This window comes from Mandrillus leucophaeus, unplaced genomic scaffold, assembly GCF_000951045.1.
Source record: "Mandrillus leucophaeus isolate KB7577 unplaced genomic scaffold, Mleu.le_1.0 Scaffold426, whole genome shotgun sequence".
In the NCBI taxonomy this organism is placed as follows: Eukaryota; Metazoa; Chordata; class Mammalia; order Primates; family Cercopithecidae; genus Mandrillus; species Mandrillus leucophaeus.
The window spans coordinates 1,770,053-1,782,432 of NW_012104543.1; the positions used below are offsets into that span (position 1 = coordinate 1,770,053).

Genomic DNA, 12,380 nt, shown 5'->3' on the forward strand with positions numbered 1-12,380 from the left:
GTGCCCGGACACCCCTCAATGTTTTCATGTGTTAGGTAGTAATTTTGTAGTCTCCTGCCATATCTCTTACACAGAGGTTTGGGTCATGACCTCTACCTGCTTCTTATCTAAGAATGCTTTGCACTTGCCCCTGGTCTGATATTTTCTAATGTGTGAGACCCATATCACTGGTGGTACATGAAGTGCCTCTACCTGGTACATGAACTTGCATTAAATCACCTTGAATCACACAGTAAGAAAGCGATTCCCTTCAATCCTTGTTCTGTTGGGATTGTTTGATGCTATTGAATCTTTAAAACTCTTCTATCATTTGCTAATCTTCCTTTTTAATGAAGGAAAATAGGCCTTAGGTCAAAGCGTAGCTTTAGACAGCCTCACAGCTATCTAAAATGTTGAGTTAGGATTTAATTATTTGTTTATTTAGTAAACTTTTTATTTTGGAAGGATTTTAGATTGACTGCAAAGACAGTTAAAGAGTTCTTATCTAAGAACCGTATACCTTTCACCCTGTTTTTCCCCAGTGTTAGCATCTTATGTAAACATATGGTACATTTGTCAAGACAAAGAAACTGGTATTGGGTATTGGTACTTACTGTTAACTAAAGTATGGAATTTATCAGTTTTCCATTAATGTCCTTTTACTGTTCCAGAATCCAATCTAGGACACCACATTGCATTCAGTGTTATTTATTTATTTATTGAGACAGGGTCTTGCTCTGTTGCCCAGGGTGGAGTGCAGTGGTACAATCATGGCTCACTGCAGCCTCTACCTCCTGGGCTCAAACGATCCTCCTGCCTCAGCCTCCTGAGCAACTGAGACTACAGGTGCACACCACCACACCAGCTAATTTTTATATATTTTTGTAGAGAAAGAGTCTCACTAGGTTTGCCAACGCTGGTCTCAAACTTCTAGACTCGAGTGATCTTCCCATCTCAGCCTCCCAAAGTGTTGGGATTACAGGTGTGAGCCATCGTGTCTGGCCAGCATGACTTTATTAAGGGAAAAATCAGGCCCAGTATTAAGGAGAAGCCAGGTCCTGGAGGCCTTGCTAAGGAGGGTGTAATTTACCTTGAGGGCAAGGAAGAACCACCCGTTTTAAACAAGGTTGAAATTTGTTCTTTTCTGAAGGCCCCTTTCTGGCTGCAGTGTGGAGAATGAACTTACTGCAGGGCAATGCTGGAGGCAGTAGTGACCAACAGAGCTGGATGAAAGCTTTCTCTCCAGGGCAATTAGCAAAGCTCTGAAACTCTCAGTGCAACAAGTGTGGACAGAGCAGGCATCTCAGCATAAGATTGAACCAGGCCAGGCACAGTGGCTGAGCACTTTGGGAGGCCGAGGTGGGCGGATCACGAGGTCAAGAGATCAAGACCATCCTGGCCAACATGGTGAAACCCCATCTCTACTAAAAATATGAAAATTAGCTGGGCATGATGGCATGCACCTGTAGTCCCAGCTACTCGGAAGGCTGAGGCAGGAGAATCGCTTGAATCCGGGAGGTGGTGGTTGCAGTGAGCTGAGTTCATGTCACTGCACTCCAACCTGGTGACACAGCAAGACTCTGTCTAAAAAAAAAAGAAAAGAAAAAAAAAAAAAGATTGAACCAGACACCAGAGTCTCAGACCAAACTCTTAGACCCTATAGTGTTATTATATTCGGTGTAACTTTTTAAAAGCTATGATGTACATACAGAAAAAGCACATAGAGGATGTAGGCACTGTTTACAAATAATTATACAGTAAATACCCACCTGTATAACTACCACCTAAGTCAAAAAATAGAACAGGCCCAGTGCAGTAGCTCATGCCTGTAATCCCAGCATTTTTGAGAGACTGAGGCAGGAGAATCCCTTCATCCCAGGAGTTCAAGACCAACCTGGACAACACAGCAAAACCTTACTAAAAAAAACACAAAAAACAAAAAGTTAGTTGGGTGGATACAGTGAGCTATAATCGCACCACTGCACTCCAGCCTGGGTGACAAAGCAATATTCTGTCTCAAAGAAAAAAAAAAAAAAATAGAACATTACCAACATTACCGGTGTCCCAGAAGCCTCTCCCTAGTCAGAACCTCCTTCCCTTCCCAGAGATACTCTCTTCCATGATTATTCAAGTTTCATTCAGCTTTTTTACTTTAGTAAGTATGTGTAGATCTTGTTTCCCCAGGTTGTGCAATGGTGATGGGTTGGGGGTGGTCAGGAGTGTCCCTTAAATTGTACACCTTCCCAGGCACCTGATAGGCTGATGGGACGGGAGGGCACCCACTCTGTGTTGAGACCAGTGCAGATGTTGTATATGTCGTCTAATCGGATTGCCATAAAATCTGTATCAGGCAGGCCTGATGAGCCTACATTTCCCAATTCAGGGAAAGCACATACCGTACCCAATGTCACACAGAGTGTAAATGATAGATGTTGGATTTTGTTCTTGTTTTTGTTTTTTGTTGTTGTTGTTGTTGTTGTTTTGAGACAAAGTCTCACTCTGTCGCCCAACCTGGAATGCACTGGCACTATCTTGACTCACTGCAACCTCCGCCTCCTGGGTTCAAGCTATTCTCCTGCCTCAGCCCCCCACATAACTGGGATTACAGGTGCCTGCTACCATGCCCAGCTAACTTTGTGTGTATTTTTAGTAGAGAGGGGATTTTGCCATGTTGGCCGGGCTGGTCCTGAACTCCTGACCTCAGGTGATCCACCTGCCTCAGCCTCCCAAAGTGCTAGGATTACAGGTGTGAGCCACTGCATCTGGCCCTAGAAGTTGATTTTGAACCCAGGTCTGTCTTCACTGAGGGCTCTGTTCTTTCCTTGGCTTGTTCTGGTGGGGGTAGGGGAAGGTGAGGGAGGATGGAAATGACGCGGGGGGGCAGGGGAATGGTAGGTACGGGGACTAAGAGGGGGCTTTAGAACCGGACTGGCCTGCCTGGCTTTGCATCCCAGCCCTGCCACTCGGGCACATTGCTGACCTTCTCTGACCTTCTCTATGCCTCAGTTTCCTGCCTGATAGGGGTTTTGTGTTGATTCTACAAGAAGACGTGTAAAATGCCCAGCACAAAATAAATCATCACACATACCTCATGGGGTTGTCGTGAAGAATACAAGAGTTAAGTTTAGTTCAGGAAGCTTTTAGAACAGAACCTGCAGGCGGGAACTACTCATGAGCATTGGCCACTAATATTGTTCTTTTCCCTTTCCCTCACTTTCACGGGTGTGCAATGAGCTGCAGTTGCTTTGAAATTGCTGCATCTACAGTGACTTTGCAGACTGTTTTCTTCTGCAGATTGACTTCAGTGAAGGACTCTGGCTGGGTGTCTGGAGAACTAGAGCTTGTTTCTTCTGGGGATCATGAGGCCAATGGAGTGGAGGCTGGCTTCCTCTAACAGTGCTGGCCTGAGCTCCACTCCATGTTTCCTGTCTGACCCTACTTGTAGGCAGAGCTAACGTGGGCACCACTCTCCTGGGCCTGACGTCAGGGCAGCCTCCCCACAAGGTCAGTCTGGCTCTTAGGAGGGTGGGAACGTGTGATAGGAGGGCTCCTGACCACCTGGCCTGTGGCATTGCTTCTTGCCTGGCCTCTGGAAGGGCTGAGGCCCATGGTGGGATTTTTCAGCAGCCAGGATCCTGGACAGCTCCTGTATTTGGTCAGAAATATTGGTTGCAAGCAATAGAAACTGATTCAGGCTATCGGAAGAAAAAAAGTTAATTGTAGAGAAGGAAACAGACTTCAGTGAATCAACCAGAGGGGAAGCACAGATATGGGGACGATCTGGTTTGCTACAGCAGCTGCTGCGGCCGCTTTCAAACATTCATTTCTCCTTGCATCACCGGCTCCAGATTCAAAGTTCTGGAAAAGAGCATCCGAATGGAATAACTTGGATCAGGGGTTAATAATTGGGAACTGGGCTGCACAGCAGGAGGTGAGTGGCAGGCAAGCGAGTGAAGCTTCATCTGTATTTACAGCCACTCCCCATCGCTCACATTACCACCTGAGCTCCACCTCCTGTCAGATCAGTGGCTGCATTAGATTCTCATAGGAGCATGAACCTTACTGTGAACTGTGCATGCGAGGGATCTAGATTGCGTGCTCCTTATGAGAATCTAATGCCTGATGATCTGTCACTGTCTCCCATCCCCAGATGGGACTGTCTGGTTGCAGGAAAACAAGCTCAAGGCACCTACTGATTCTACATTATGGTGAGTTGTATAATTATTTCATTATATGTTACAATGTAATAAAATAGAAATAAAGTGCACAATAAATGTAATGTGCTTGAATCATCCTGAAACCATCCCCCCATCCTGCCCCGCCTTCCCTCTGTCCATGGAAACATTGTCTTCCATGAAACTGGTTCCTGGTGCCAAAAAGGTTGAGGAGTATTGACTTCGATCATGTCATGGCTGCAGGTGAAACAGGGTGGTGAGTTGGGGGAGGACCAGGGCCCCGCTTGGTATAGTGGTTTGGTGGGACTCTCCCTTCAACAAGATTAGACACAGGGCAGTTTCCTTAGATAGGGAGAGCTACGGTGGCTGAATCAATCCAAGAGTTGAAGGAAAGAAGAGAAGACAAATGTCCACTGTAGTCCTGTCCTTGAGCAAACAGGCTCTTACAGTGGGTACCTCAGTGTCCTAAAAGAGAAGCTGGCCTGCTTCTCACTGCAGACAGGCTGCTGAGAGAAACCGTGGAGAGTGGAAAGTGCAGATGTAGCCCTGGAGTCAGTCAGGTTAAATTCTAGGACCTCACCCGCTGGCTTGTGACCTTGGGCAAATGCCTTACCTCCCTGGGTTTTAACTCTTTCGTCTGTGAAATGGATAATAATTCAGCAATTCTTATGCTTGCTGTCTGACTGCACATCGGGCAGAGATGCAGACGAAGGATCATTCAGGAACTGTAGGCTCTGATTCTTACTCCATCTACAACGTCTTGGGCATTTGGAGGGTAAACACAGGGCTTCTCTGAGCATTGATTTTTCCATCTACACAATGGGAAAAGAAAATATGACCTGGTTTTGGGAGTCAACCAGACATGATTCTGAGGCTGACACTGCTACTTACCTGCTGTAAGACTCTGGGCAAGTTACTCCACTGAACTTGAAGTAGCTCGGGTTGATGGGCACAGTGCAAGCACGGGCACAGAAGAGGTGCTCTATTGGCTTCCTAGGGTGGCCACCCTCCTAAGGTGCCGCTGACTGGCTTAATCAAGAGAAATGTGTGGTCTCACACAGTTCTGGAGATTAGGAGTGCAAGGTCAAGTGTCAACAGGGTTGGTTCCTGCTGAGGGCTGAGACACAATCTGTTCCAGGTCTCTCCTCGCTTCTAGTGTTTTCCTGGCAATTTTTGTCATCCTTGGGGCTGCAGATGCATCACCCTGATCTCTGCCTCCATCTTTACATGGCCTTCTCCCTGTGTCTTCACAGCATCTTCGCTCTATACACGTATGTCTGTGTCCAAATGTCCCCTCTTTATAAGGACGTCAGTTATAGTGGATTAGCACCCACCCTAATGACCTTATTTTAACTCAATTACCTCTGTTTCCAAAGAAGGTCACACCCTGGGGGTTAGGACTCCAACATATCTTTTTTGGGGGAACACAATTCCACCCGTAACAGGTGCTCAGCATCTATTAATTTCCCTACCTCATCAAATAAGATTGCATATCCTGCTCAGGACCTGGCACAGAGCAGAACCTCAAGAAGTATTTGTTGAATAAAAGAATGAGTGGATTCTAGATTCCATGGTGTGGGTTTTTTTTTTTTTTTTTTTTTTTTTTTTTTTGCTGTTGTTCATTTGTTTGTTTGTTTGTTTGTTTGAGACTGAATCTTGCTCCGTCACCCAAGTTGGAGTGCAGTGGCACCATCTCGGCTCACTGTAACCTCCGCCTCCCGGGTTCAAGCTATTCTCCTGCCTCAGCCTCCCAAGTTGCTCAGATTACAGGTTCATGCCACCATGCCTGGCTGATTTTTGTATTTTTAGTAGAGACAGGGTTTCACCATGTTGGCCAGGCTGGTTTCGAACTCCTAACCTCAGGTGATCCGCCCACCTCAGCCTCCCAAAGTGCTGGGATTACAGACGTGAGCCACTGCGCCCAGCCTCCATGGCGTTTTGAATTCTCCAGAGAGTTCTCTACTCTGTGGAGTGCTCCCAGAGATACACCCTCCCCCACTTTAAAAAAGTGATTTCAAGATACTCTAACAAAAATATAAAGTTCGTGAGAACACCTCCAGGCACATCCAAGAACTTGGATCTGACTTCTGTTTTTAATGAGCTCAATGCTGTTCCCACAGCCAGAGAAATTGCAGGAAAGTTCTTCCTTCCCAGAACGGCTCTGCTTTGCCACGGATAAAGAATTATTTGTTTTAGGAAAGCTTGAAAAACTTCCTCCAGTCATTTGAAAAAGCGTTCCAACAGTGAACAGGAGGCTCTAGCAATAAATCAAGTGAGGCAAGGAAGTGGCTCTGGGAGATGGGACAGGTAGATTCCCACAACCCTCTGTCCCAGGCACCCACTAAATCAGGAAGCTGTCACTGAATGAGAGGATGCCAGAGCTTCTTAATTCTTCAGTCTTGAGGGTGGGGGACCCACATAACTTGATCACTTATGATGTGCTAGAATGTTCCATCTGGTACAGCAAAGAGACTCAAAGCCCAGGCTCTGGAGTTAAACTCCTACAGTCTACCCTTGGCCCCACCACCATCTCACTGTGTGACCTTGGGCATGTTCCTTCACCTCTCTGTGCCTCAAAGTCCTCACTGATAATTTGAGAACAATAAGAGTACCTCCTTTATAGCATATGTGATAATATATGTAATACACATTGCAGGGTGCATTTAGATAATGTCAACAATTTTTGTTATTATCATATTGTTGAGGATGCTGCTGGTGCTGAGGCTGATCATGGAAAAGGTGAATTCTAGTGCCCAGGTTTATTAAATGTCTGTTCTCATCATTCCCATTAGGGATTTCTAAACTCAGTCCCATCTCTCTGTCTCTCCCTGTCTTCCTCTCCCTTCTTTATCTCCTTAGTGCTCAACCTTGGATTATTTCACTGATTCCCCAGCAACCCTAGGAGGTATGTATCATAACCTCAGTTTCATGGGTAAGAACCTGAGACGTAGAAAGACCAAGGGACTCTTAGGTGGATAACTGGAATTCAAGCCAGTATGTCTGCCTCTAAGGCTGCTGCATGGGGAGATGGGCCTGATGGGAATGAAATTTGGCCTCTCCCTATAATTTCTTTTCATCATTAGGACCTCCCCCTAGGACCTAGGCTCAGACTTCACCGCCAGACTGGCCTGCCCTGGACAATGCTCCACACTCGACTGGCTGCCCCCTGCTGGCTGTCAAGCTGAACAGGCCCCAAGAAACCCATTTACCCAAGAAGGCCAATGGTGGCTGATAAAAGCAGTCCACTAGACAGTGGATGTGCATCCAGCAGCACCCTGAATCCTCACGGAGGCCCTGGGAAGAGTGTATCTCCCACCTGCCACTTTACAGGTGACCAAACTAAGGCTCAGAGAAGTTCTGTATCTCCCTCCTGTTGCACACCGGGTCAGAGTTTGGATTTGAGCCCCGGGCTGGCTCTCTGGTTTCTTCCAATCACATTCTTCTGCAGGATGTCTATTTCCTCTGCTATGTCTTTTTCCTTTGCTCTCTTCCAGGGCAGACTGGGTTGATTCTGGCCTCTGGTGCTCTCTGTTCCCATGCTGCCAGGGCCAGAGGATGACTGAGACCAGCTGAGCTTCTAAAAGGCTGGTGATTGCAGTGTCTGAACACCTTTACCCAGGCGGACGGAGGGCACATTGGTTGAGGAACTATCACATGCCAGGAATGATGACAGGAAATCTCACTATTATAAATCACTCTTACAAATCTCACTATTTTCTGATTTTCACAATGTAAGATTCAGGGAAGTAAAGAGACCTGCTTAAGGGCAACAATGGGGCAGGTGAGGTCTCAAACCTGGGACTCCAGTGTTTCTGCTGGCCTAACTCACTGCAGAGGAGGCTAGAGCAGGGTAGTAGAAGTCTGCAGGAGAGCCATTCTATTTTTATCATTCTCTTTTCTTTTTTTTAATTAAAAAAAAATTTTTTTGAGATAGAGTCTTGCTTTGTCACCCAGGCTGGAGTGCAATGGGACGATCTCAACTCACTGCAACCTCTGCCTGCCGGGCTCAAGTAATTCTCCTGCTTCAGCCTCCTGGGTAGCTGGGATTGCAGGTGCCCACCACCATGCCCAGTTAATTTTTTTGTATTTTCAGTAGAGATGGAGTTCCACCATGTTGGCCAGGCTGGTCTTGAACACCTGACCTCAAGTGATCCGTCTGCCTCAGCCTCCCAAAGTGTTGGGATTACAGGGGTGAGCCACTGTGCCTGGCCTATCATTCTCTTTTCTTTTCTTTAGCATGGATCACAGATTCTAAAATTCTCCGGCCTCTCTGAGCAGCTGACTGCTGGAATTTGGAGGCTCCTGAAATTAGTTTCCTGTTCTCCATGCACTTCTCAAAAACCCTCATGTGGTGATCAGATTCCCACTTATTTTGGAGTTGCACACAAAGGAAGCAGCATCATGAGGCAGAAGGAGCCCTGGGTTATCTCGAGGGAGCTCAGGCATTGACTGTGCAATCTTAGGCAGGCGAATTCACCTCTCTGATCCTCAAGCTCCTCCTCTGCAAGAGAGAGATCATAATGGCCTGTACTTCGTAAGGTTATTGTGAAGATAAACTAGATAGTGCATGGAAAGCAGTTAGTGCGGTACTCAGCACAGAATAAGTACTGGATAAACAAGTACTCACCATTATTATGGTAGAAATGGTGTCATTAGCAACTGAAACCTTGGGGGGAGGTTTTGATCTTGGTGAAGGTTCTGAGAAATATTACAGATCAAATAGGAGTGGAGAACTGAGTTGGGAGGGAATGTTCCTTGCCTATCCCACTGGCAGCTATCCCAAACTGACATGCCCGGGGCCAGCTCAGGAAATGCCCAGTGACCCTCTTCAGCCTGGGAGACACGGTGTTCTTCAGGCCCACTTGGTCTGGCTTTAAGCTGTGGGTCTGTGCATGCCCACACACACTCATAGTCTCTCAGCACCAGTCGCCATTAGGGCCAATGGCATGGGTGTCAGACTTGCCCTGAGACAACAGCACTCCTGTGAGGTTTCAAGTCTGTTTCCCATTTGTGGGGCCTTTGGAAGGAAATAGTATGTCTCCTCCCACCCTCTGCTCATCTGCCCTCCCACATAAACCCTCGGCTGAGGCCTGCCCCTGGCAACCATGGAAAGTCATTTCCTCCAGCCAATGCCTCCCCCATGTTAAGAAGCAGACATGGTGGAGAGAAGGCACAAAACACCCTTGCGACTTGCAGGGTGGGGTGGGAAAGGTGGGGTTATTGGTGAGGACCGTTGCATTTATGGGGCCTCTTATCTTTATGACAAAACCTCACTAGGACTTGAGATGCAATAACAAAGAAAGTAACATCCATAAAGATCTATTTCTAACATGTGGGCCTGAGCAATAGGTGGGCAGCTGGCCCCGCCTGTATGTGGACTGCAGTCCTTGTAACCCTGAGTTTTGCTGCTGAGTCAGGGCCTGGTGGCACGGAGTGGGGAGCTCTTAGTGAGGATGCTGGGAGCCCCAAACCCTGCCCTCTCCTCCCCTCCCCAACTCTGCCAGCTAAATGTGGGACTCCCGCTGCAGCTTCAGAAACACCATCCCTTCACCCACATTTTGTCTCCTCAACCCTAGGGTCAACTCCATGGGAGACCCAAACAACCAGGACACTTGCCGAGGCTAGGCTGGGCACGAGATGCACAGTGTTAGAGGAAGCACAGTGGGACCTCCCCGTGGACTCCAAGCTCCCAGGAGGGAAAATGTGTAACAATGGGAAATGTGAACCAACTGCTGCCCCCAACACACACACACACACAAAAACAAAGGAAAACAAGAAAACAAAACCAGCTACATAAATTGCAAAAAAAAAAAAAAAAAAAAGGAATTCCAGTTCTATTCTACAATAGCATCAATACTGCAATACTTTCATCAAGTTATATAAAGAAAAACCAGGAACACTGGCATAAGAGGAACAGGAGCTTCCGCCATCTTGTCGTGTTCAAGTAGTTTGTGTCTGCTCCCCCAGCCCCCAGCAGTTTAGCTGTGCTATCCCAAGGGCAAGTGCAAGCCTGTCATCCAAGCGTGTAATTCTTGACCCAGGCTGGCCATCTCGGCTTTGGCTTGCAAGTCCCGCTGGCATGTGATTTCCCAAAGGAGCCAGTCTTAGTCCGTAACCCCTTACCCTGTTCATTGTGGAAGTCCGGGGGCCCAAGGGCAGAAAGGGCTGCAGGGGCAGCCTCATCAGAGGGCACTCAGGCAATGGAAGAGATGTGGCTGTGTTTCTGCTCTCTGCAGAAGAGAGTCCTGGAGGAGGGCCAGCAGCTGCCCCGGCTGCTGGGGAGGCAGCAGAAGAGGGTGGACATCAGCAGGGCCAGGGCGATGATGAAGGTGAGCACCCACCGTAAGACACCCGGGTAGATGAAGGGCCCGATGAGGATGATGAGCAAAGCCAGCAGGAGTAGGTGTGCGGCCAGGCGCCGGGCTGCCACGTGGTTTGCACTTACTTCATCCTGTCCATCCTCTCCCACCAAGCTGGGGTGCCCTGCTGCCAAGTCGGCAGGACCCGTCAGCTCCTGAGGACAGAGCGGCACCTCTGCACATGGCTGGGCCAGCTGCCTCACCACCGCCTCGTGGTCGCGCAGGCTGCAGATGAGGCCCCCGGGGACGGTGGTGACCTTGCGGCACAGTGGGCAGGTGATGGACCAGGTGTTGTCCTGCACGCATAGCAGGAGCTTCAGGCAGACGGCGCAGAAGGCATGCTGGCAGGCCAGTAGCTTGGGCGACCGGGGACAGCTGTAGGGCTCCCGGCACACCAGACACTCCAGGTCACGTTCTGTGGAGCCATGATGACCCCCGGCGGGAGCCACAGCGGTGGTGGTTGTGGTGGCTCCTGCGGAGATGGGCTGGGGCTGTTGCAGGGTCTTGGTGCAGGCCATTCTGGGCACAGGGACCAGTGGGACACTGTTGCTCAGCACCTGGGCATTGGCAGAGAGTGTCAGCTGGCGCCGCTGGGACTTGGATGGAGTCTGCCTCTCCTTTTCACTCTGGCCAGGTGCCTGTTGACAACAGCTGTCTGACACTCCTCTTTCCCAGAGCTGCCCAGCTTGTTTCTTGGCTTACGTTGTCCCGTCAGTTATTATTATTTATTTTCTCAAATCCTAGGGTTAATCAGTAACTTGCGGGTCTGGAGACTTTGAATTGCCTGATAGGAGGGCAAAGTGGGCAGGGTCTAGTGAATCAGGACTTTCCTGTTGGGGCCAAGTGCCTGGTGGGTGGCTCAAGCTTTGGGATGCATCAGAATCCAACTCTCTCACCCCCACTTCCCAGGTCCCTGAACCTTTTATTTATTTTTTTTATTTAACTTTTTTTTTTTTTTTTTTTGAGACGGAGTCTCTTTCTCTCACCCAGGTTGGAATGCAGCAGCGCGATCTCGGCTCACTGGCATCTACAAATCTGCACAATTAACAGACAACCCTATGAGTCGGACATAGGTGGATTGGGGGACCCCGCTTTCTCAGACGCAACCTTTTGGATGTCAGGATGAGTGGAACAAAGTTTGTTTGCGCTTGGAACACATTTATAGGCAGGTGGCCTTGGGAATAGGAGGGGAGAGGTAGAAAAGTGAGTGGAAGGAGCACAAAGCCCAGCCCAACGCAGAAAAACGAAAACCACATACAGTGCACAGGTGTTTGGCACCTGCTACTGTATTCATTTCCTTAGAGTCACAGCTGTTGTATTCACAGTTAGAGGTGTATGAGCCTCCAATCGGCGCCCTGCTGCACACTTCACGTGCCTAATCACAGGTGTCCTGTTGTGTGCTAGACATGCTGCGTATCCAGTACTACTAAGAACAGCTGCCATTTATTTGGGCCTATCTAAGCCAAGCCCTGTGCCTGGGGTCCCCAGCCCCCATTTCCCAGAACCCTGATACAGCCTTGTAGGGAAGGCTGGGAAATAAGGGCAGGGTGTGGTCAGGGTAGGCTGCTGGCTGCCTGCCGAGGGCCCTTCCATGGGGCAGGAACTTGTGGAATCTACCAGCGTCCAAGGTCTGATTGAATCCATTTCACTGGTTTGTTTAGATGCAACTGGCCCCAGGCAGGTGACGTAGGCTAACAGGACTCATGTGGGGACAGGCAGATATTAGCAGCACAGCAGTTAGGAAAACGTGATTTCCTTACTTTGCCCTGGAGGGCAGATGGTGGGGCACGTGCACTCCCTCAAACAAATGTTTCATTCAGGCCACTCTGAACTCAGAAGCCCGTGTAAAGGATCCTCTGGTGCTCAT

General features: G+C 48.6%; 1 protein-coding gene across 1 annotated transcript; it reads right to left on the bottom strand.

Annotated features, from left to right (window-relative positions):
- Window positions 1-9,967: 9,967 nt before the first annotated feature.
- Window positions 9,968-11,202, bottom strand: RNF186 (ring finger protein 186). The gene has a single exon (XM_011993150.1). The coding sequence runs from the start codon at window positions 11,029-11,031 to the stop codon at window positions 10,348-10,350; it is 684 nt and encodes a 227-aa protein (XP_011848540.1). The 5' UTR covers window positions 11,032-11,202; the 3' UTR covers window positions 9,968-10,347.
- Between the last annotated feature and the right edge of the window lie 1,178 nt (window positions 11,203-12,380).